Genomic DNA, 24026 nt, shown 5'->3' with positions numbered 1-24026 from the left:
TTCAGTTGTTGTATCTCATATGGCGATTCCTTTGACCTGTACCGGCAGTGGCTTGTCTCAGGTAGCGACACGCAGCCGAAGGTCACATGTACAATATCTGGATGGTACAGCGATTGGTCAACTTCTCTGTTCTTCAGACTTTTCTATCACACGCCCAGACCAGTTGGCGTTCAAAATTTCTTTGAAAAAAGTAAACAAACCTTAAAAACATTCTTATTACATACTCGTTTCTATTCCACGTTAAGATACCCTGGTACCGGAGACGTCAATATTTTTACATACACTGACACCTGAATTTCATATCGGGTGCGTGACATAATTCATTGTGTGTTGTTGCACTATTTTTTCTATTTAGTTCATTATTGTCAATCCTATTCAGGTTATTGAACATTATGTATGATATTTACATAATATTTAAGACTAGTGAGGAATTTGAAAGTACTGGAGTCCAGTAGTTTCTGAGAATGCTGCCTATACATGTAGAACTTCTACAAACAATTCTAAAATTGAAAAAGGTCATAATTATATTACAAGGTAAACCAGATTTATTAACCTGTCATGTGAGACCGTCTAATGTTCCTAAAAACTGGTGTAGAGTTTGAAATCAGTTAATTTAACAGTTTCTTACGGTCTCGCTAACGTGATGTGTGGACGCGAGATGTAGCCAGTGCTTAGAACAATATCTTCTTGTTTGAAAAAAAAATACCCTATTTTCTCATATTCTCAGGGGCCTAAGGTGTTGTTTTTATTCCCATTAACATATTAACCATTTCATAAACAGTACTTGGGTGTTATTTCGTAGAAGATTCACTTATATTTCAGATGGAGCCATAAAATGTTACAGAAATTATCTCATTTAATTATTTTGTTACAGTAGTTGATACCACCCTCAGCCACAGAAACACGCCATGTACCCGGATAATCTTAACTCTGTTCAGCGACCCTAACTCAGTGCCAACATGGCGGATGTAAAGCCGATACAACTTTGTTTTCTGTGTTATTACGATGTATAAAGGAATGCTTCTGTTGTTATATCTATCTCCATTGATCAAGTGTATATTTATTTCAAAATGTATCATGTTAAATATATCAGCCCTTGTGTTTTCAGGTGGAATACCGACGAACAAGGCAACTTTTTCAATGAAAACTTTTACAAAAAATCTTTAAAAATACTTCTATGCTTTTGATGCCTCGACTATTTTGTTGTTTGAAAGCAAGGATATACTGCTTTATAAGGCCCGTTTACACTATGTTGTTAACCCACTACATGTTGACACAATGCATGTTCAAATGTACTGACAGCGAGAAAAGGGATAAAAACCTAACTTTGATTTGATAAAAACCGAACTCAGTTTACATGAGGAATGGATAAAAACCTAACTTACACGAAATTGTGTGACGGATAAACACCTAACTGACTAGTATACTATAGAAATGAATGAGTTGACATGTACATGGTCTGATTATTGTAAACATTACTTTTTAAGCGGTATTGTCTTCAAACTTTGTCAATAATTTTACAAGATGTTATATGTATGCCCACTACAGTCAAATATTTTTTTCATAATTTTAATATTATGCAAATAGCAATGTCTGGAAAAATCTGGATAAACCCTCAAAAATAACTTAGTATAAAAGTCAAAATTATTATGTTATTATATAAGAAATTATTTAATACCACCGATGTTCGAAGTTCTGTAATCCCCACCCCCCACCCCCTCACACACACACACACACACACACACACACACACACACACACACTGTTTCAGAAGAATTGTGTTTGTTTCAAATCTTGTATATCGTATAGTGTAAGAGATTTTTATAGAGGTGCTAATGAAATATTTTTGATATTGTTTAAATGGGATTAGATTTATAATTAATTATTAAATATGATATTTTTCAGATGGTAAATAGGGAAGAAAAGTGTGTGTGTGTGTGGTGTGGTGGGAGGGGAGTGATGCATGGACTGACGGGACAGGGGTGTGGGTATCCTTACATTTTTCACTTGTCCACGGACACTTACAAATCCACTTGTCCATAGTCAAATTTCATTTGCTCTGATTTGTAATATTAAATCTTCATGAAAGCGCAAATAGACTGGAGATCGAGTTCTTTATGTAGGACAATGAAAAGAAAAGCATATCACAGTAACTGTGATAAAAAATAAGCTGTTGAAATATTTGCCTTTTAACGTTTATAAAAGTCTGAAATCGCGTAAGCAGTGTTCGGAATCTTTTGAGGTCATGCCCGAAACACTGGCCACGCAATGGTACAAGCCAGATGAATTCAGAGAAAGACTGTTAAAACGTTCCGACTTGTTTTAGTCATACTTGCGATCTCTGTGTGCTTTTGATTTTAATTTGGCTGACTACTGACTCAAATATTTCCTTTGACAGTGACTTATTGTCTCAGCAGTTGGAATTCTACTTACAAACTTGTCATAATACTTTTTTTAAGTTGTTTACGTTTCTGATGTCTTTAAATGTCCTTTTAGTTATGTGTGTGTAACCCTTGTTTTCCTTTTCTAGTTTTTGTTACAGAATGCTATATGCTGATGATGCAAATATTTTTCTTCAGCTGCTTTAAGTAGTTCTTATTCTCCCTTTAGCATGTATATGATTTCTTCTTTTATGTGTGTTTTTTTAATGCATGTTGTAAAATGTGACTCTTATTTTTGTGTAGTGTCAGCTAATCTTTTTTTATGTTGCTTTAAATGTGCTATATCTGTACGTGGTAAATTACTTTTTCCATTTATTTGCTAGTACCTATGTGCTATTTTGTTTTAATGCGCTGTAACATGTATGTAATAATTTGTGATTTGTTTCTTATCTACTTACAGCCAGATGCATTATTTGCTTTAATGTGCTTTAACATATTTGCATTGGGAAGGGCTGACTTCTAATGTTGCAATAACTTGTAGCCCAACCCATTTGCTTTTGTTACTTATTATGTATATGTGCTATGTATTATGTGTTCAGAAGCAATAAAATATGATTAAATCAAAAACATATTTGCATTTTATTACAGCTGTTTTACTTATGTTGAGCTTATTTACATGTGTTTGTCGGCAAATAGCTGTAAACTAGTGTTAAATCTTGTATCTAAATCTTCTCTGATGTTTTATCATAGTCACCGAGTTACAGTGTGCGCGAGACCTAGTCAAAGCACCCATTATCTTTATCACCTCCATACACTTGAAGCAACACACAATCTAAATTATATTTTATGTTTTCTCCTTTTATACCTGAAAAAGTATGCTTGTCCGCGGACACACAGACTGAAAAATGTACTTGTCCGCCGGCAAAAAATCACGAGTCGGATAAGTTGGACATAGGAATCCCATATCCCTGCAGGGGTGGGTAGGTGAAAGAACTTCGAGCATCAACAGTCCATAAAAAAAGCACAGACGAACAGCCGTTTTCGTTTGGTTAGGTGTTTATCCATTCTAAGTTCGTATTTATCCAGCGCTGTATCCTATACCAGTTAGGAATTATCCGCAAATTTAAACCCACCTCATAATCAATACAATTTTTAAGCTATAAAAATTAATTTCAAACTTTGATACTGTTAAACATTGTCAAAGAGATGTTTATGGAACTAATACATTTAATAAGTAAGGTCTTACTGCAATTTCTGGTACTTTAAAACAGTTAGAAACATAAAACATGTTCATTTTGAAGACTTCTTTAATGAATTCCAGCCACATAATGTGACATTTCGATTGAAATATTTAGTACACAAAACATGTTATCAATACATGATATTATGACTATCAAAAGTTTTACGATAACATTGCATACTAACATAAAAACATGAAAAAAGACAAAGAAATTAACTACATACATCGTCTTTCTGTCAGCCATGTTGGCACTGAGTTAGGGTCGCTGAACAGAGTTAGGATTATCCGGGTACATGGCGTGAGAAATGGACCAAGAGTTTCTCGTATTCCCGTGGGTTTAGATTTGACTTTTCATCACAAATAAGTTGTAGAATTTAAAACATTAGAATTACCATTGTGTAATAAAAAGATACAATCTGTAGTAAATACATCAAGAAATATGACAATTAAACCAGAAAAATAAGGATTTTTTGAAAATTCAGTAAAATGCCAATAGTTCCGTCAATTTGCGTTCAAAACACTTGGAATTTTCAGTGTGTCAGCTTTGTACCATTCCTGTCTAGAAAATAACAAACATTAAATTATTTGACAACTTTAAGGCAAACAACGAGAATATGAGAAACCCTGAGATTACGAGAAACAGGAATAGTCAATACCCTGAAAACCCTGACTCATCTAAATACACAAAACTCATCACTTTTATGCGATGTTTTGGGGGGGAAAAATTTAGGAGGGCCTCCTTGTTACCCTAGAATTCAGATAGGGCCCATATTTGTGTTGTGCTTAAACGTAACTATATTTGAATGTGGTGTTTAAATCAAAGATTTCTATGTATGGTGAATGTTGTTTTCAAAAATATCTCTAGGGAGGATCCTTTCGGGCAGTTCTGCACGTTTGATTAACCGAAGAAACGACATAACGTCCTTTATACCGGTCAACTGGTAGTCGTTATACGAGTAGCATAAATGTTGACTGGAATCTGCATGAAGATATTTCTAAATCGGAACCTTTCTATAATCTAACATGTAATTAAAAGTGCGACTTTCCGATTGAAGCCCATTGTAAAAATTTTCGGAGGACATTTTTTTTTGAATTTGGCCTAATAAACAACGAAACAAGTACAGCAGGCCCGGATGAAGGGCCCGGCCGAGGGGGCCCGTGGGCCCCCCCCCCCCCCCCACCACCCTCCCCAGTTGGTCGAGAAGTGACTTGTACTCATCAAAGATGCCCCTCAAAATTTAGACCCAGAAATGCACCAGAGGCCACCATTTCATACCTGTAGTTCAAAATTTTCCAGGGGAGATCCCCCTGACCCCCCAATCAAGACGGGAGTAACATACTCCTCCAATACCTTAAAATTGAGACCTAAAATGCACCAGAGGCCACCATTGTATGCATGTACTTCAAAAAATTACAGGGGGAGTCAATCTGATCCGCACCTGACCCCTGAATCCCTACCTAACATGGGCAAAGGCGCCCCCTCGAAAACCTTGCGCCTCGGCGTTGATGTCTTCGTTCAACACTGGTGCCCCCCCCCCCCCCCAACCCAGTCAAAAATTTCTGGAACCGGCCCTGTAGAGTATCCTATCTTTTTATTAACTGCATTTTCTTTAGACACAATAATGCTTTGAAAATGTATGGTTTAATAAAATTCTACATTGTGTAAATTCTTTGTTCCAACTAGCAGAACTTCTTCAACCGCCCTCTACTCGTGCATTGTTTAAAAAAATTGATACGAACCCACGAACCCCTATGCAGAAATCATGTGTCAAATACAAGCGTAAAGTTACACTTATAAACTTGTTTTTCGACAAATGCTGTAGGTTTTATAGAAAAAAACTGACTGATAAAAAGTCACACACTTAAAAATGACTTACTGAAAACAAAATTCCCATAAATATTACTACGCCACTGTAGACAAGGGAGACCAATCTTGGAACACTGTTCAAAGTGTACGTATTTACGTTATCAATATCAGTCGAAATTTGGACCGAAGTGACAGAGATACAACACACTGTGCAAATATTCATAGATAGGCGGAAATCCCACGGAAGCTAGCACCTGTTAAATGTATGTTGTTTTATTTATATCATGTTTTAAATTTATCTATTTTAGTGTTATATTGCCCGTTTGTTGCTATTAATAGATGATACTCACACTGGCGTATTTAGAATTAAAGCAGGGGTTGGAGGACAGTGATGGGGGTGATGGGGTGTATTTGTCTAACCGCCCATTGATATGGAGGCAAATTGTTTTGTTTCCTCTAAATTTAAACAAAACATATTTAGTACAAAACATTTAGTTACATATAGGGTTACTGCATTTAAAGTTACATACACGCACTCCGCGCCAGTGAACGATCATCATGATCTTCAGTAGTCGTCTCACAAGCTAGATAGCGTAGAAAAGTTTTCTACCGGGGACCGTGAGATCGTACAACAAAAATGAGAGAATGTTTTAGGTATCAGAAAAATAATGCTATATTTCTTAAGACAGCTTTGTAAACTGACGGAAACACATGGAAGTTAATTGTTTTTACTATTTTTTACATTGAAAATTGAAACGCTTTACTCGAGGTAAGCTGTCTTAATTATAAATTATAAATATCTACCATTGGATAGATCTAGTTAGAAACAAAAACTCATATTCTTATGTTCATAATATGAACAAACTTCAATTTTTAAGAAAGGTCATTTTAGCCAAAATCTGGTTAAGGAGTGTTAAGGCTAGAAGTGAAATTTATCTTTTTTTCTAGTATGTTTAAGATAAAAAAAAAGAATATTAATGTAGTTTTTAGCACTGAACTTATTGAGTCGTTGACTTAAATAAAAGATCTATTATATTCGCTAGATGCTTGCATTATATTTAGTTCAGTTCTATTCAACAACTCGTACAATAAATCCATCACTGAAATTACACTCCTTCAAGATATTTTTATTGAAGTGTGAACAGTTTTCTTTAATTATTGAATGGAATGAGCATTTTTTGACTATTTACAGTGTCATTTGGTACTTAGCCCATTTTGAGAGATAAAGTTCACGTATATCGTATTTATTTAGATAATTTCTACGTCTAAAATGGCTGAAGCACTAAGATACAAAGACAAGGTAACCATAGTAACGGGAGGCAGCAAGGGAATAGGCAAAGGATGTGTCGAAGTTTTTGGTAAGTCATTTTTCTTACACATATACTATAGAATTACACGACAATGATACAAAGTGGGTTTTATCTAAACCGTTCATGATTCTTTTATTTTTTGTAACTCCTTTTGAGAAAAAAATGCAAAAAAATTGAAAAAAATTATTTCTAAAATTTAACATATTTGCTGAAGTGACATATTTTCACGTTAAGATATAATCCACTTTGAATCCAACAAGGGGGCTGTCTTATCAATATACTTTCCAGAAATGGGTTACAATATATTGATAAGGCGGTCCTTGTATATAAGGCGAAAGGCGATTTAGTTCTTCCTGGTAGAGTAACCTATAACTCCGTTAACTTGAATAACGTAGTAGCCTAGGCCCTGAGCATTCCATCCGATATGGGGAAGGGTCCAGAAGAAGAACAACAGGAAAGAAAATGTTTGATTTTTGTGTGCTGTTTCGTTGCAAAAGATACGAAGTTAAATATCGATCGAATGATTGTGTCCAGAAGGTGTACATGAAGAAGCATGGCATAATCTTCATGGTTTTGAAGCCTTTCTGGGGCTTCGATTAATTTTGAACGGCAGGTTTTCTTACGCTTAAATCGAGTTAGAAAGAAGAGAAGAAGCGCCGTATAGCTTTCGCCTTATGTCAGTTACTTGTTTGCTCGTTAAAATATAATCGTTGTGTTAAACAACTGTTACACTAAATCGATGACATCGGTTTCATGCAAACTCCCTTGCCGCTTCGCTCACTGATCACTGCCAACACAATTGTTTTAGCTAAAATTCAGCTAAGAGGACTTCTTTTAATTATATAATTATTTAGTTAATTTTACCCAGTGTTTTCAAAGTTTACACTTCTTTTAGCACATGCGAATGTCCCGTAATGAAAAAATAACGATTGTGATTGAAAATGGGTAATTATTTACAAGACCGCTAAGTATCATGAAACGAAACTGAAAGAAAACAAACGAGTATGTCGACGTTAATCTTAGATGCCGTCCAAGATGATTATGCTGTCATTGACCCCAAGCCGAAACAGATAGAGGCTTTTCAATATTTTCCTACTGGCCCAGATATGTTATTGTCAAATTTTGGTAGATTTCTGTATTATATCAACGTATACCGATCATCACGTGATGAACAATGGTCACGTGAAAGTTGTGTTGGCAGTGATCAGTGATCGAAGCGGCAAGGGAGATCACTGCGTTGGTTTGGTGTTGGCAGTGATCAATGAGCGAAACGGCAAGGGAGATCACTGCGTTGAAGTTATCAGGACGGATTACACCAAACCGGAAGTGACTACTCAGTGTTACATTGTGAAGTAGTCCAAAATGTAGTTCCATGCTATGGATGAAATCTGGTATAATAAGTGACATGAGAAAGTGACAGTTAAATTTTTGGCTTATGTTTATTGCTTATAGTATTGAGAATAGATCTAGACCATTTTTATTGTAAATTTCTTGGAATAATTTTTTATTTTTTGCGAAAAATGTCTACCTACGCGTAACTGCTAAACGGCTGTTTTCATGGGGGCATTTTTAGAGGGTGATGTTTGTCAGAACAGATTATTTTTCTTATATACAACATAACATGTCAATATTTTTCTATTTTTGATAAGAAGACATGTTATACTAAATGACCATATATGGTTTTCATATCATTGAAATGCTGTAAAGTGCTGAAAATGAGGTCTGAATGTTTTGTTATTAATATGAAATAAATAAGGAATTGAATTGGTAGAATGTAACCATCAATGAGCGAAGCGGCAAGGGAGATCACTGCGTTGGAGTTTGCGGTTTCATGTAGGACGAAAACGGTGAACTCGTTTAATATCTAGGTCATGAAATTTCGTGGTTTCGGTAAAAAAAAACACATTGGCAATTTCGTAGATATTACAAATTTTGAAAGTACAATAATTTGGATTTTTGTCGGAATAAAATTTATTGCGTTTCTTAACCAAGAAATCTATGAGAACATGAGAATTAGTCTCTCACGGATGTTAATCAGATTTCGCAGTATAGGCTCGCCTGGGAAACATTCCCCACAAGCAGTCAAACAGTATAGAAATACGAAAAGCGTAAATTCGTAGTTCAACGTCTGCTTGATACGTCTGTTCCCTTTATACATACCAATGCCAACAATTAAATACAATCTCATAGATAGGTTCATACGAGACTTGTCGGACCAGATTTCCAGATAAATGTTCAAAACATCCGCCATGTTTTTTTTTTATCACAATAGAAATCACTGTTAAATGCTAGTTTAGCACCATGAAACCATACATTTTCTCAGTGTAGTCAATTTTAGTCATGGTCAGAATCAACCAGTCTGATGCATCAGTCTCCAAACTGTTTATAACTGAAGGACTAGCCTTTAAGTATACGCATGTTCCATGGCAACTGATTAAATGCATCGCCAGCTTAACTTAAATACCAATTTCTTTAAAGTGAACATTTAAGTTTTTCAAGCACAGAAGTAAGTGTTTCTATTTTACAGTTTGAAAATGAAAGTTGGTATGTAGAAATTCGAAGTAAATCGCAGTATATGTACAATTATTTTTCTATGAAGTATGAAGAAAGTTAAAAAGACCTGGGGGGGGGGGGGTCATTCTGTCGATTTATTGAAATTTCAACATAATACACATACATTTCTTTGAGTTCCAAAGACCTTCTGTAAATTTTGACCTGCCAATCTTCATTATTTAGTGTCTTGCAGAAGTCTATGCACTGGCTTTGAAAAAAATTGCCAACTCATTTTCCCTTAGTAATGGACCTTTAAATACTGCACTTTTTTTTTCTTTTAGTGCAACATGGTTCAAAGGTGGTGTTCTGTTCAAGAGGAGGTAAGTTGTTGTCTTATTTACAGTTTTAAAATGGTTCACTAAATTACAGTTTTAAACTGGCTCAACTACACTGCAGTTTTAGATTGTATTGTTTTCAAAGTGGCTGTCGAATATTGGACAATACCTACAAACATAGAAGATAAAGTGACTGATTTTGAATCTTTGAATTAAGTCTGCGGGAAGATCCTTTTGAAGCTTAGAACGCAACCAACAAAATACAGCATGCTCGATTTCATTACAGGTATTGAAATATGCAACATCCCTTATGTCTGTATTGAGATAATCCATTTCAAAAAAAATAATTTTACTGTCATGAAAATCAAGTTACAGGATACGACACTTCATTTGTTTACATTGAATGCTTGCATGCTTCATTCTGAAAAATATCAAGTTTCAAGTTTATTATGAAGTCAAGGCCCTTATGGGCATCTGACATAAACATAACAAACAATTCAACATACAACAACATGGCATATGAAACAAGATGTCATTATTGTGAACAGTGTCATTATGACTGATTTCCACACAAATTAACTTCCTTCCACTCGAAGCGGAGATCCGAAGCCATTTTGTTTCCGATCTTTTGGTAGGTTGTTTTGCACACGGCACGAATAGTCTAATGGAGCCATATAATAAGCCAAGTACAATGCAGCATTAAAAACTTATATTATTTTCAGGCTGTGTCACATATACATATTTTCTGTGTTATTATATACTTAATATTTGGACTCTGATTTAATTCAGATGACTTTTATACAGTCACCACACTTAAATATCACGCGATTTATATCATGTTACATTTTGCATGCATGAAATACAGTATAACATCTAATAATAGTGCCCCAAAATTTAGTTCGACTTTAGGCTACACCAAACTGAAAAGTTGTTCATCGGATTTTTTTTTTCTAAAAAAAAATGAGGCGGCGAGCGAAAAATTATTTAAATATTTATTTTGTTTGGTTTATGAGAAAATCAGGAGCGAGCGAGGAGCGAAGAAATATATTTGTCTTGATTTGGCCCTCGATTAGTTTATACTACATATGTATTTTGTTTTAGCTCGATTGTGATGAAAGCTTTAAGCTTATTGTAACCACTCTTCGGTCTGCTTCCTTGAAAAAACAGCACTGGTGTCATATGAGAAGCGGCCGACACCTTATCCACTAGATCACCGCTCCCCTTTTACTCGATTGACTAATAAAAACCTTGAAATAGAATGTACAGCATTTTTACATTAAAAATAATTCAGGGATTGAGAAAATTTGCGCACAGCGAACTCGTGAAAAAATGTAATAACATTGGCATACAGTACAGTGACTCTGTGATAGACAGTTTTTAAATCCCACCAGGACTGAACTGTTTTGATATCTGTCTCCTGGCCTGTTTCGTCGAGCCCTTAAGGGTGTTTCTCTTGTTGCTCTGTCTTCTGCAAAGGCATTGAGTACATACGTTTTTGGTTCTTAAGGTTTGCTTTTTATATATTTATACACGAGCATTTTTGGGTTTTACATGTCATGCCTTTTTGTTTCCATTACGTGTGTTAGATATTCACCTGTAGGGGATTACTTTTATTTACACTGTCCCGTGTCTTTGGAACATGGTGGGGATAAGGGTGGGGTTGGGTGCGCACCAGAAACCGGTTTAAGCTCCCCAGTGGTGTTTTTGCCACTGACCGTTCCAAGGCGGTGCCCCACTGTGTTCCTTTGTTTGTTCGTTTTGTCCTCGTGTGTTGGCTTTGGGCCTAGGATCATAAAAGTTGATAGGGAGGTAGGCCATGACCAGCAGATGACCCCTATTGATTTTGAGGTCAGTATGTCAAAGTTCAAGGTCATGTTGGCCAGGAACAGTTAAACGGTTTCTGGACGATAACTTCAGAACGCTTAGGCCAAGGGTCATGAAAGATGATAGAGAGGTTCATCAGATGACCAGCAGATGGCCCCTATTTATTTTAAAGTCAGTAGGTCAAAGGTCAAGGTTACAGTGACCGGGAACATTTTAACCGTTTCCAGACAATAACTTGAGAATGCTTGGGCCTAGGATCATGAAACTTGATAGGGAGGTTGGTCATGACATGTAGTTGACCCCTATAGATTTTGAGGTCTGTAGGCTAAAGATCAAGGTCACATTGACCCGGAACAGTTAAACCCTTTCAAGACGATACCTTGAGAATGCTTTGGCCTAGGATCACTAAACTTAATAGGTTGTTCATGACCAGCAGATGACCTCTGTTGATTTGAGGTCAATAGGTCAAAGGTCAATGTCACATTGAACCAGAACGATAGAACTTTTGTTTAGAGTGAGTAAATAATTTCTGTTCCTTATGCAATTACTGAATGTATCAAGAGGGGGCATTTCGTGTTCGACGAGCTCTTGTTAGCTTGACTTTTCGGTCAAATATCTCTGTTCCTAATAAAGCTTTTGACTTGAAACTTAAATAGTTATTAACTATCAAAATCTACACCAGGAGAAACAATCCCCATAACTCTGATTGAATTTTGACAGATTTATGCCCCTTTTTAACTTAGAATAATTTGTTTAAGTTTTACATAATGTCCAGTAGCTCTGTTACTTTCAAAGCTTTTGACTATTATGCCTCTTTTACTGGCAAAGCTCTAATTCAGAGTCAAGCACTAAGAAAAGTCGAGCGTGCTGTCTTACGAACAGCTCTTGTTTTAACTTTAAACTTCCTTAACGGATTAAATTTGTTGAAACAAATCTCAATTAAGGTCTGAAATGAAGATTAACGTGTGTTAAATATTAACTAACATTATTCTACTTGGGGATTAAAAAAAAAACGAAAATCTAAACTGGTCTGAACACAACTCATAATGTAAATTCCTTACCCCACCCACTTTCGTATACAAATGCTGATCATTTGGACAGGAAAAACAGAAAACAGGAAAATGACTTGCATCAGTACGTATTTACTCTTATCAAAATAATGTAGATTGATGTTATCAAATAAATTAGTAAGTTTTTTCATCCAATTTTAAATGAAATAAATCCGATTTTTGTAGCAATTCAATTTGGTAAACTTTTGAAGAAAATGGGTAACTGCATAAAGGGGAAATAACTTTAATGCGACTAAATATGAGTATAACGATATATTATAGAAGATGTTCGCGTAGTATGTATTTATTGTGATTAAAGTCAATTTTAGAACAATCTGGGACTTGAATTATATGCATTGTACACTGTTACGTCCGTAAAAATTAGCGCACCAACAAATTTTGGCTTGATTTTTTTTTTAATTGGGCGAACGCTAGCCAAAAACAAATCCGATGAACATCTTTTTAATTTGGTGAGGCCTTAGTTGCGAATGATACAATTTTCGAGATATCCAAGGCTTAGTTACCATAATGAAAAATCTGTAAAACAAAACATGCTTCGAATTATCACTTTTGCCCGGGAAAAGATTTCTAGCCATAAAACTGACAATGAATAAGACACTTAAAAATTCAAAGAAAATCCTAGACTGCTTCCCTCGGAGACCTTCAGAGGGATGAGAAATCCTGTTATAAATAAGGAGGATCAAACAGTTTCATAGTTGCATGTATTTGACCATCTGTTGTCCAGCAGACTTTCTGTAATAAAAAGAGACTTAAAACAAAAAGACATATCGGTACCTTTCTTCTTTGCAGAAACAGAAGGCCGGGAACTTGAAACAAAAATGAATGCTCAGGGACCTGGTTCAGCTTTGTTTGTCAAGTGCGATATGACAAAAGAGGATGATATCAAAGTAAGTTTACCTACTGCGTCTTATATTACAGCAGTCTTAGCCTCTGATAGTGTTGAAGTTAGACATGGCGTCATGTTCTTACAAGAATCATAACTCTTTTATTAGTGTAGTCAGACATTACATCGTGTTTTACAGGAGTCTTATTTAACCTGTTTCTACTGCGGTAAGACATGACATTCATTTCTTAAAAAATCAATAGCCGGACATGATATTGCTTTCTTACTGACACCTTAAAATTAATTTGTAGTTAGACATAGTACTGTATAACGTGTAGTTGGACATGACACGGCATTCTTTAAGAGAGGTTGAACCGGTTAAAACTGTATGGCATCAAGGCATTGTGTTCTTACAAGAGTCTGACCTGATATAACTGCAGTAAGATGACATCGTGCTTTACAAGACTTTTACCCTTTTAAAACTGTAGTTAGACATGGCATTGTGTATTTACAGTACTCATAAACTTCAGAATATGTAGTTAGACATGACATTTCTTTCTTACTGGCGGCGTCTTTACCTAGTAAATTCGGAGTAAGACATGGCATTGTGTTCTTTAGGAAGTCCTAACCCGTTAAACTGGAGTAAGACCTGACGTTCTATTCTTTAAGAGGATTCCTGGTAAGTTTAACCTTTAGCATGCTAGTTAAATTGTCGTCTGTGGAAAGTGTCGTTTAAAATTGTTAAACAGATTTCATTCATTAGCTCCATAAACTTGGAAGAATATTGTCAGAGACAACACTTGGAACCTGATCTAGACGCGATTAAACGGCGTTGATTCTGGTTCCAACCTGTTTGCAAAGGTGTTAAATCGCCTGCAGCAGGCTAAGGGTTAAACTGTTTTAACTGGCAGTATGTTTTACAAGAGTCATCACATGTTATAGTTATAGTTTGACATATCATTGTATTGTGCATGAATCTTAACTTGTTACAGCTGTAGTTTGACAGGATATCATGGCTTTATTAGGTCAGACATTACAGCGTGTTCCCGCAGGAGTCCTGACCTTTTATAATTGTATTAAAGCAAAGCTTGGGTTCTTAGAGAAGTCGTTACCTTTATAACATGTAGTTAGGCATGTCATAGGTTTGGAGTTAATCATGGCACTGGTCTTTATGTAATCCTAAACCGTTAAGGTTGTAGTTGGACAAGGTATACTGCATCCTTGTATGTTTAAACTAGACTTAAACATGGTATTTTGTTCTACAGGACTCTTAACCTGTAAAAGATATAATCATACTTGGCATTGTGTTCTACAGAAATTTTAACACGTTATAACTATAATTAGACATGGTATCGTGTTCTGACAGAAGTCTTAACATGTCATAACTGTACTCTGACATAGCATCTTGTTTTTACAGCAGTCTTATATTGTTTAAACTAAAATTAGTTCTATAGGTTTCCTAAACGTTTGAAACAGTAGTTAGAAACCACATTAGCCTAGTTTGATCACCTGCTCTTGTTTAACTATTGTTTCATAGAACTGCCTCTAGTTAAGGGATATGATGTATTTTTAAATGTTGTTCAACTAGCAGGTTAGCGTGTTTCTTGTAGTTTCAGAATGGCAGAGAAAGTTTAGGAAAGGTTAACTGTGGCTGGAATTACAGCAGGTTTAGCCTTTTTTGCTCCTAATTGCTATTAATAGAAATCATCTGGAACACACGGACCGTTGAGGATTGTGTTTGGATCCGATGTGACCTGTAGCCTGTTTAATCGTAAAAAATATGAAAAAGAAAGGGTTAGTGAAGGTTCTTTGACCGCCGCCATATTGATTGTAGACTACCTCTTCACCTCCAGCAGTAGAGGGCACTAAGGTGTGTTTGATCACGCGCATGTGCAGGAACACTTCTTGTTTCTTACTTTAGTGGTCAAACTAGACCGTTGTGGTCTTGCAAGAGTTGTATTCACAAAAGGTATTCTTGTTTTTCAGAATTTAATTTCAACTACAGTAGAAAAATATGGACAAATCGACTGTGTTATAAATAATGCTGGGCAACGTAAGTAAACGAACTTGTTGATAGGTAGTTATGAACCGTTATAATAATGCTTCCTCACCAAACTTAGTTAACAACATCCTCTATAACAAGGAAACTGCAAGAACAAAACAAAATTTGAGCCGTGCCATGGGAAAACCAACATAGTGGGTAGCATCCGCGCAGACTGGTCAGGATCCATGCTGTTCGCTTTTAACGCCTACTGCAATTAGAGAAACCGTTAGCGAACAGCATGGATCCTGAACAGACTGCGCGGATGCGCAGGCTGGTCTGGTTCCATGCTGGTCGCAAACCCACTATGTTGGTTTTCCCATGGCACGGCTCATTTGTTCTTTTGAGCCGGTTTTGGTTAGTTATATGGATAATAGTAAAGACGAACTAGCGAAACTTAGAAGCTTATCATAAAACTTTAATCAACATTATTACGATATCAGAGCCCGTTGAACTTTATTTTAGGGTACCTGACCCGTAATCAGAAGATGTCGGTACCTTACCTTGTCAAATTCTAATTTGCGATGTAATTATAATAAGGATAGCTGTTAAAATATGTAATATTGAGAAGCTTGTCATTAAATTTCCCTTTCAAAATGCAATGGCGAGTACACTTTAGCCCTGCTTATTCTTCAATCGGTTGAATTAAAATGCAGTCTACTTTCAGATCCACCTGTGTTGAAAATTGATGAAATATCCGGTGATGATTTCCGTAAACTTCTAGATGTGAATCTAGTCAGTTACTTTCTTGTCGCCAAGGTAATGTTTATTATTGTATTTTGGAATTATTGGTTATTCATGATCAGACATTGCGGATGGTGCGATCATTGGTCAAAATACAAGAAGCACGGCCTGGTCTTAGGTTACTGTCAATACATAAGTATTTGTTGTGTTTTGTTTCGGTTTCATTTAGAGATCTATGCATCAAAGTATTTGGTTTTGTGTTTGAGCAATTATTTTAAAACCCTTTGCTAACCATTTTTAATTACCGATATTAACAGTCATTGTGCTTCAGCTTTCCCTGCCTTTTCCCGCCATTTTTTGGACAGACGACAGCTTACGTTCAGTCAATTACCTCGTCCGAGAACCAGGAACTCTTTTTTTTCCATCACATTTCTCATAAATGGGGAAGTAATAAACAGGATTGCCTGAAAGATGGCAAAGAATTTTGCTTTTTTTTTCTGTACACTAATGTTTTGCACTCTTTTGTCTCAGCAAAAGTTCATCTACATGTAGTTCGTAATATAAATTTCTGCACTATACAGTATGCTTTACCTCACCTTCGGAAGACGAAAGGATGTTTGATTCAGGATTCCAGTCTTGTAGCTGAGATTGGTCAGCCGGGAGCATGTACTTATGTGGCAACTAAGGTGAGTTGACTACTGCACTTGCTGATTCAAACCCGACTTTTTCGGGGGTTTTTATGAAAAAAAAACAAAAACAAAAACAGAGGCAACTTCGGGAAAATGAGCATCTGCAGTTTCTCGCTCTATACTGATTTTTTTTGGAGGAATCATCCATATGTGCAACCGGAAGAGAATATTATATAAAACAACTTTGATAGATGCAACTTGAACATACGCGGTAGAGACTGAAGAGCCTGTTTGTGTGCTTAATTTTTAACAATTCATCAAATATCAGTTGCAGTCAATACAGTACTGATTGTTCTATGTTATTATTTTTAACTATTGTATATCTGTTGTCAAAAGTAATGTTAGGAAGGACAGTAACGTTGACCCTGCAACACTTGATACACAGGATGATTTCCGGCAACATTTATTGCTACCCGTATTATGGCTACCAGGCATTATTCGACATTTTCCGGATAAATGACGCTTGCTGTCACTTCCGGTTAATTAAATGTGCAGATTTACCTTAACTGAATCCATAAAGTAATCATTTATTGGGCACATATGGGGACTGCTAATGGTTAACTACAGTTTTACATGTTTAATAAGTATAAATATGTTATAGGTCATTTACTGACCTAATGAATTCAGTCCATGATTGCATGCGCTTCGCTTCTCTCTAAATTTCGTTAGAAGGTCAGTAAATGATCTGTAATCTATACATATATTTCAGGGTGGAGTGACGTCATTAACAAAGGCTTTGGCAATTGATGAAGCTGAGCATGGTGTCAGGGTCAACACGTGAGTATTTCAAACCATAATATTTTACGTTTCAGAAAATACATATATGTTTCAGTTTATCTTTTAAAGGAAATGACACGAATAGCACACAAGCATATGAAATTATGATTTGAAAATATGACGTCATTTTCCATCATGGACATTTTTGACATTATGTTTCCATTTAATGTGTCTGCAGATTTGCGCCTGGTAATGTTTGGACACCAATGTGGGAGGAAGGTGCCAAACTCACCCCAGACTACAATCAGTGTGTAAAAGCTGGTGAAGATTCGCAGGTAAGCCTCGCACGAAATTATCGTTCCAAATATGATATTTTTATATCCCCTGGGGCACCACCAAACAAAGTTGGAATCACCTTGTCTCGTCCCGTACGTCTGGTCGTCAATGTTCTAGGGAACCAGTACAGATATCAAGTTCAGACTTACAATATATTTATAGGATCATAGGACAAGTTCATATAAAAGGTCCCATAACTCTAACTTCTGTTTTGACGAAATTATCTGTTCTTTCCACTTGGAAAATTTCCGAAAATTGACATTTCGTTCAATATTTCTGAAACCTATTCATGCATTTGATTGAAATTTCACACATTTGTTTTAGACTAGAATGTTAGTTATTAAATCTATTGAAGGGAATTTAATGCAAAACTGTGATGAGGGTCGGAAAGGCCCAGTGACCATAACACAATAAAGTCACCCCCACTTTTTGCACCCTTTTAAAAAAAGTCATGGCATAACTTTGTCTTCACTGATTACAGAAGGGAATTTAATGTGACTTAACCCTATAAAAGATAAGTGAACACAACAAATGCTATACTTTATTCTTATACAAAATTGTCTCCTCTTTTTAACTGTATTTAATTTTTCACATTTTCAGTTTTGAAGTGAATGGCATTAATTCAACTAAGTGGATTTTTATATAACTTGATACAGTAATACATGTCATTAAGAGCAATTGAAAAACACATTTGCCAAAAATCTGCCCCTTATAATAATATTTAGTTATCTGCCCTTTTGTACTTCTTTTCAATAATTTTAAGGCAATAAACTGAAAAGCACAAGAACTGTGACTCTTTCTTAGATTGAATATATAAACGTTGTGATGAGTAGTAGTGAGAACTATTTACTATATACCAATATATTTTTTATGCTTCCCGAAATGGAAGCATAGTCGCCGCTTCGTCTTTTTCTCCGGCAATTCCTGCCAGGAGTATTTCTCAGCAACCACTGGCTGGAATTTAGCGAAACGTCATACTGGGAAGCTTCATTCCGAAGAGGAAATATTATCTCCATTTGCCTTTGGTTATTCAACATAAGAAAACTGTAGCGCCATCCTTGTCCGGAGTATTTCTCAGCAATCACTCGCATGAATTCACCGAAAACTCATATGATGCTCCGTTGTCAATAGGAGATGCACATAATTTATTGTCTTCATGTTCAGTTGAACGGTGGCACAGAGGTGACATGCACTACCCTTTTTTTCAATTGCACTTCTCTTTTTAAGCCGTTCCCACGAGATACTAACTCGAGGGAACGACTTAGTATGTCGTGGTAACGAGCTACTAAGTCGTGGGAACGACATAAAAAAAGAGAAGTGCAATTTTAAAAAAATGTATAACATTGAAAAAATAGGAGTAGCGCAATAAAAAAGTAGTGTAATAAAAAAAGAAAAGCGCAATAAAAAAGGGTAGTGCATGCTAGCTATGTCGAGGGAACGACTTACTAACTCGTGGGAACGAGTTAGCTATGTCGTGGGAACGACTTACTATCTCGTTCCCACGACATAGTAAGTCGTTCCCACGACATAGCTAACTCATTACCACGACATAGCTATCTCGTTCCCACGAGTTAGTCAGCCAATCAAATTGTTTGTTATATTTATTATATCTGTGATCATCATGGACGACCGAGGAACAAACTTGGACACTGTCTGTGGTCCCAGATAGGTCACCTTTTATAGAGTCAGTCAACCTGAACTCGACCAAGTAGGAGTTGGAGTGGGTCAAACCCCAGTCGGGTGGTATGAACTGTTCCGTCGGGAATGCTCTGGCATACCGACAGGAGAGGTCCGAAAGGCCCCTGACAATATATGTGGACTCGTGTCCGGCTGTTTTTGTCACCTTCAGTCAATCTGCGGTTGGAGAGGGTCTGACCACTCGTCGGCTGGTGTTAGTCATTCCATCGGAAATACTCGTGATTGCCGACGGCGGAGGACAGAACGTGACCCAGACACTGTCTGTGGGTCAATTACTGGCTGCGTTTTGCCGAGTCAATCCCTCCGGACTCGACCTGGTGAGCGTTGGAGAATGTCGGATCCCTCGTCGAATGGAGTCGTTCCCTCGGGGATACTCCGGTATAGCGACGGCGGATGTTCGAAAATGGACCTGGACAATATAATATAAGGTGACAACAATCAGCCGGAGATGGGCGTACGTATAGGTGACATTTCAGGCCTCTTCCGTCGCCATACCAGAGTATTCCCGACGGAACGACTCATACCAACTGACTGGGGGCCCAACCCACTCCAACTCACATTAGGTCTAGTACGGGTGGATTAACACCAAAGGCGACACAAACCAGCCGGAGATTGGCCTACATGCAGTGTCAGAGGGTATATGGGGCCTCTACCGTCGGCATACCAAAGCAAGCCCTTACGGAACTGCTCATACCAACCGACTTGGGGTCCAACCCCCACCAGGTCAAGTTCGGGCAAATTGAATCTGAAGCCGACAAAAACCAGCCGGATATTGGCCGACATACAGTGTCACTGGCATACCAAAAGGGCTTCTACCACTCAATAGGGTGTCCAACCCACTAGAGTTAATGCGGATTGACTCAGAAAGCGAAACTTAGCAGCCATAGCTGGGACCACAGACAGTGTCCAAGTTCCTCGTCGTCCATGATGATCGCAGGTATAATAAATATAACAAACAATTTGATTGGCTGACTAACTCGTGGGAACGAGATAGCTATGTCGTGGTAACGAGTTAGCTATGTCGTGGGAACGACTTATTAAGTCGTGGGAACGAGATAGTAAGTCGTTCCCACGACATAGCTAACTCGTTCCCACGAGTTAGTAAGCCGTTCCCTCGACATAGCTAGCATGCACTACTCTTTTTTTATTGCACTATTCTTTTTTTTTATTACACTACATTTTGTTATTGCGCTACTCCTTTTTTTCAATGCAATACTTTTTTTCTAAAATTGCACTTCACTTTTTTTATGTCGTTCCCACGACTTAGTAACTCGTTACCACGACATACTAAGTCGTTCCCTCGAGTTAGTATCTCGTGGGAACGACATAAAAAAAGAGAAGTGCAATTGAAAAAAAATGGCAGTGCATGTCACCTCTGTGCCACCGTACAGTTCGGATGATTTTTCAATAAGTTATTGCCCTTTGATTATTCAGCATTTGTAAACTTTAGTGTCATCCTTGCCCAAAGTATTCCTCAGCAACCTCTTAGCTGAGAAGGTCCACTTCCAAAAGGAGATGGGCATATCTTGTGCACACTTTTTCCGAACAGCTATTTGCTGGAGCTCTAAAAAACTTCTTTGGAAGCTTCACTGCAAAGACGAGGTATGCGCCCAATCGATGAATTCCGCTTTTTGGCTGTTAATATATAGTAATCGTATTGCGGGGAGCATTCATCGGTTTAACCGCTATTTTCTGGTCTAACAAGGCTTTCTGTGGGGGTATGAATTACATTTAGTGATAGCTCTAGTTTCGGTTTGTATCGGTAATAGAGCTGTTCACTTGAAATTTTCTTTAGAAATGCTTACAACATATTCCAAACTGAAACAGTTGCAGATCTATGATAAAATGTGTTTCTAAGCATCTGTATATTTCGTGGAATACATTTTGTTTGATTCTTTCGAGATGTGAACACCATGGACTGTTGTTGTTGTTTTTTCAGTTGCTCGGACGTATGGGAACCATAGAGGAGTGTGGGAAGGCGTGTCTATTTTTAGCAGCGGATGCCACGTTCTGCACGGGAATTAATATACTTATGTCTGGTGGTGCCGAACTGTGCTATGGAATTAAAAATCCCAAGGCAAAGGCCAGCGGAAGTTTTCTTTAGATATTATAATGTATATAAAATAGATTTAAGTTACGTATGAACGATTTTCATGTATATTATGTAAATATCAATTTCATCATGGGAGAGTTGTCACGTTAAAAGATAACTTTAGTAGATTTTTATATAGAAAAAAAAACAACACAAACTTTATATACTACTTGGAACATTTTTAGTTAAATGGGAGCCAAGAAAACAAATACCCAAGAAATCGAGAATCATGGTGAACTTCGAACAAATGCGCACAAAAACGAACTCCAAAAGTAGTTAAACGTATGTTAGCCTACAAGGTGGAAAAGTGCATTTTGATAAGTGTTTCGCAAAACATTGTCTTTTTCTCGGGTCGAGTTTCTCAACAAATGTCTTTTAAAGGTATTTTTCAACGTCATAGTGAGTCGCATATTTTAGCTGTTCGGAGAGAAAAGTGCAATTATTCTTTACGATGAAAAAAATACCCAGGGATAATTTTTATAAATATATGTTTTACAATACTTGTGTCGAATATTGTTGTAAATAATACAAATATAAACAGAGGGAATGTGACCTGGCTCTTTTGTTTCTATAATATATACACCGATACTGTTTGGCAGCCGTTTGACAGCCGCGACTACTATGTAGAGAATCTCGGAAACATTATAATGTAGTTACTCCCCTTGTATCGATGAAAATTGATAAATAACGGCAATTTTGTACAAAAAAAAAAATAACCGAGAGACCTCTGTGGCCGCTGACTTTGAATCACACACCCTCCAGCCCCCACTCCAACCCGCTACTGTGGGTTCGAAAACTCACTCGGACTGTAGAATTCTTTCATAAGAGGAAGCCATCCAGCTGGTTTACGGAAGACCGGCAGTTCTACCCAAGTGCCCGCTTATTTTGAACTAGTGCAGGGTGGGGCTCTTGGGGTCTTCCACCACTGTCAAAACTGGAAAGTCGCCGTACTGCCTATAATTGGGTCGGTGTGATGTTAAGCCCAACAAAAAAAAGAGAGAATATCTCTCATCTTGGTACCTTAAAGAAAGGCATATGTCAGTATGATTTTACATAAGGTCAATCAATATAAACTAAAAGTTTAACAATGTTACTCCTAGAAGACAGTTATCCAAATTATAAAGGAGTCAGTTTTGTAGTGAGAACATGCATAGAACTAATGATCTTTAGAAATCGACACACGAGTGAATCTAATTAAAAAGTATCTGAAACTTAATATATCGAATTTAATTTAAAAATAGGTACACATTTATATATTACATAAACAATTCCTTTTTATATTTTGCAAAAAGGTTGATGTGTCTTTAGGCAATGCCATATGAATTTTAGAGCCAAAAATCTTTTGCAACAAAGACTGTAGTTCCTAGAAACATTATATACTCTTCTTTTTTTTTTGAAGTGTCACACTATTTACAAACTTTAGTAATTTTGTGACTCATCATCAACTCTGACATGCTGCCAAAGGCTTGCCGAATATTCCCCAAGCAGCCTCGCCGAACCCAACTGCTCAGTAACAAAATTACTTCATGTCTTAAATGTCGTCTGGGGGCTATTCAAGACGTTTACTGTCAGAATGAAAAATCTAAAATAAAAGTCGAAGCAGACTTCGTGAACCGCGTAATGGTGTAATTTGTTATTTGAGAAAGCATTAGAACCGTTATAGTAGAGTAATCTCCCTTGGGGATGATATAGACACCGCGCATGCTCATTTGAGCGTAATTTTACAGAAATTCATTATTTTCTTCCCAGACATTCCTTGACTGTTGTGTTTTTCATGGTCTCACGACATCATTCTAAACGCTCCTCTTTTGATTAAATTGACACATGGCGTTTTCTGTTCCGTCCGTCTGTCGTGCCTGTGTCTAAAAGTTTTATTTCATGCATATTCGTACCAGAACTGTGTGAAATGTATTATACAACTGACCAATGTGTGTGTCGTTTTAATATATTTAGTCAGCTGATTAGAAATATATCGTACTTACCATATTTCCAAAGAAAATACTCATGAGATCATAAGTAACTATACGTTTGTCGCACAAAAAAGCATCATAAAAAAAACACATGATATCGATATATTTGCATATAAGCTTTGTTGATTGGTAACAGACAAAGATTCTAATATCGTACAATTACACTTTTTAAAAAGGACGAGTTCTGGTAAGAAAGCTCAGTGGTGATTCTGCGTTTGGGTCGCGTATGAGTATGGATTATTTTTGACATTAAAGACACACTTATTTGTGACGTTTCTGCTGTACAAACTGTAAGGATTGGTTTTCTGAGCTGAAAGAGCTATAGACTATACTGTTTAAAATCATTTCAGTTCTCGCGTGTCATCCAAACTTCACTGTTACAGTTAGACATGAAAATTGTCTATAATAATGGTTGCTTGCCGTGGCACACTTTTGTCACGTGACAATTATCTCTGAATTGAGGTCAAGTGTAATGATATCTTCCATCAATCAAATCCGATGATCGCCCTTATTAAC

General features: G+C 36.7%; 1 protein-coding gene across 3 annotated transcripts; it reads left to right on the top strand.

Moving 5' to 3' along the window:
* The first annotated feature begins 5534 nt into the window (after nt 1-5534).
* On the top strand, nt 5535-22092 carry LOC123533325 (17-beta-hydroxysteroid dehydrogenase 14-like). 3 transcript variants are annotated; one of them, XM_053519959.1, is made up of 10 exons: nt 5535-5691; nt 6681-6786; nt 9573-9611; nt 13250-13347; nt 15270-15336; nt 15992-16083; nt 16590-16694; nt 17407-17474; nt 17653-17749; nt 21388-22092. In XM_053519959.1, exons 2-10 carry the CDS (start codon nt 6699-6701, stop codon nt 21550-21552), a joined length of 819 nt encoding a protein of 272 aa, XP_053375934.1. In that variant the 5' UTR covers nt 5535-5691; nt 6681-6698; the 3' UTR covers nt 21553-22092. The 3 variants fall into 3 exon arrangements, with proteins under 3 accessions (XP_053375934.1, XP_053375935.1, XP_053375936.1); XM_053519960.1 differs by lacking the exon at nt 5535-5691 and adding an exon at nt 5955-6082; XM_053519961.1 differs by lacking the exon at nt 5535-5691 and adding an exon at nt 6059-6197.
* Nucleotides 22093-24026: the final 1934 nt, after the last annotated feature.

The sequence above is a fragment of the Mercenaria mercenaria genome, chromosome 12 (genome assembly GCF_021730395.1).
Source record: "Mercenaria mercenaria strain notata chromosome 12, MADL_Memer_1, whole genome shotgun sequence".
NCBI classification, from domain to species: domain Eukaryota; kingdom Metazoa; phylum Mollusca; class Bivalvia; order Venerida; family Veneridae; genus Mercenaria; species Mercenaria mercenaria.
The sequence above is the reverse complement of the archived record's forward strand: the minus strand, read 5'-3'. Positions and strand labels throughout refer to the sequence as shown.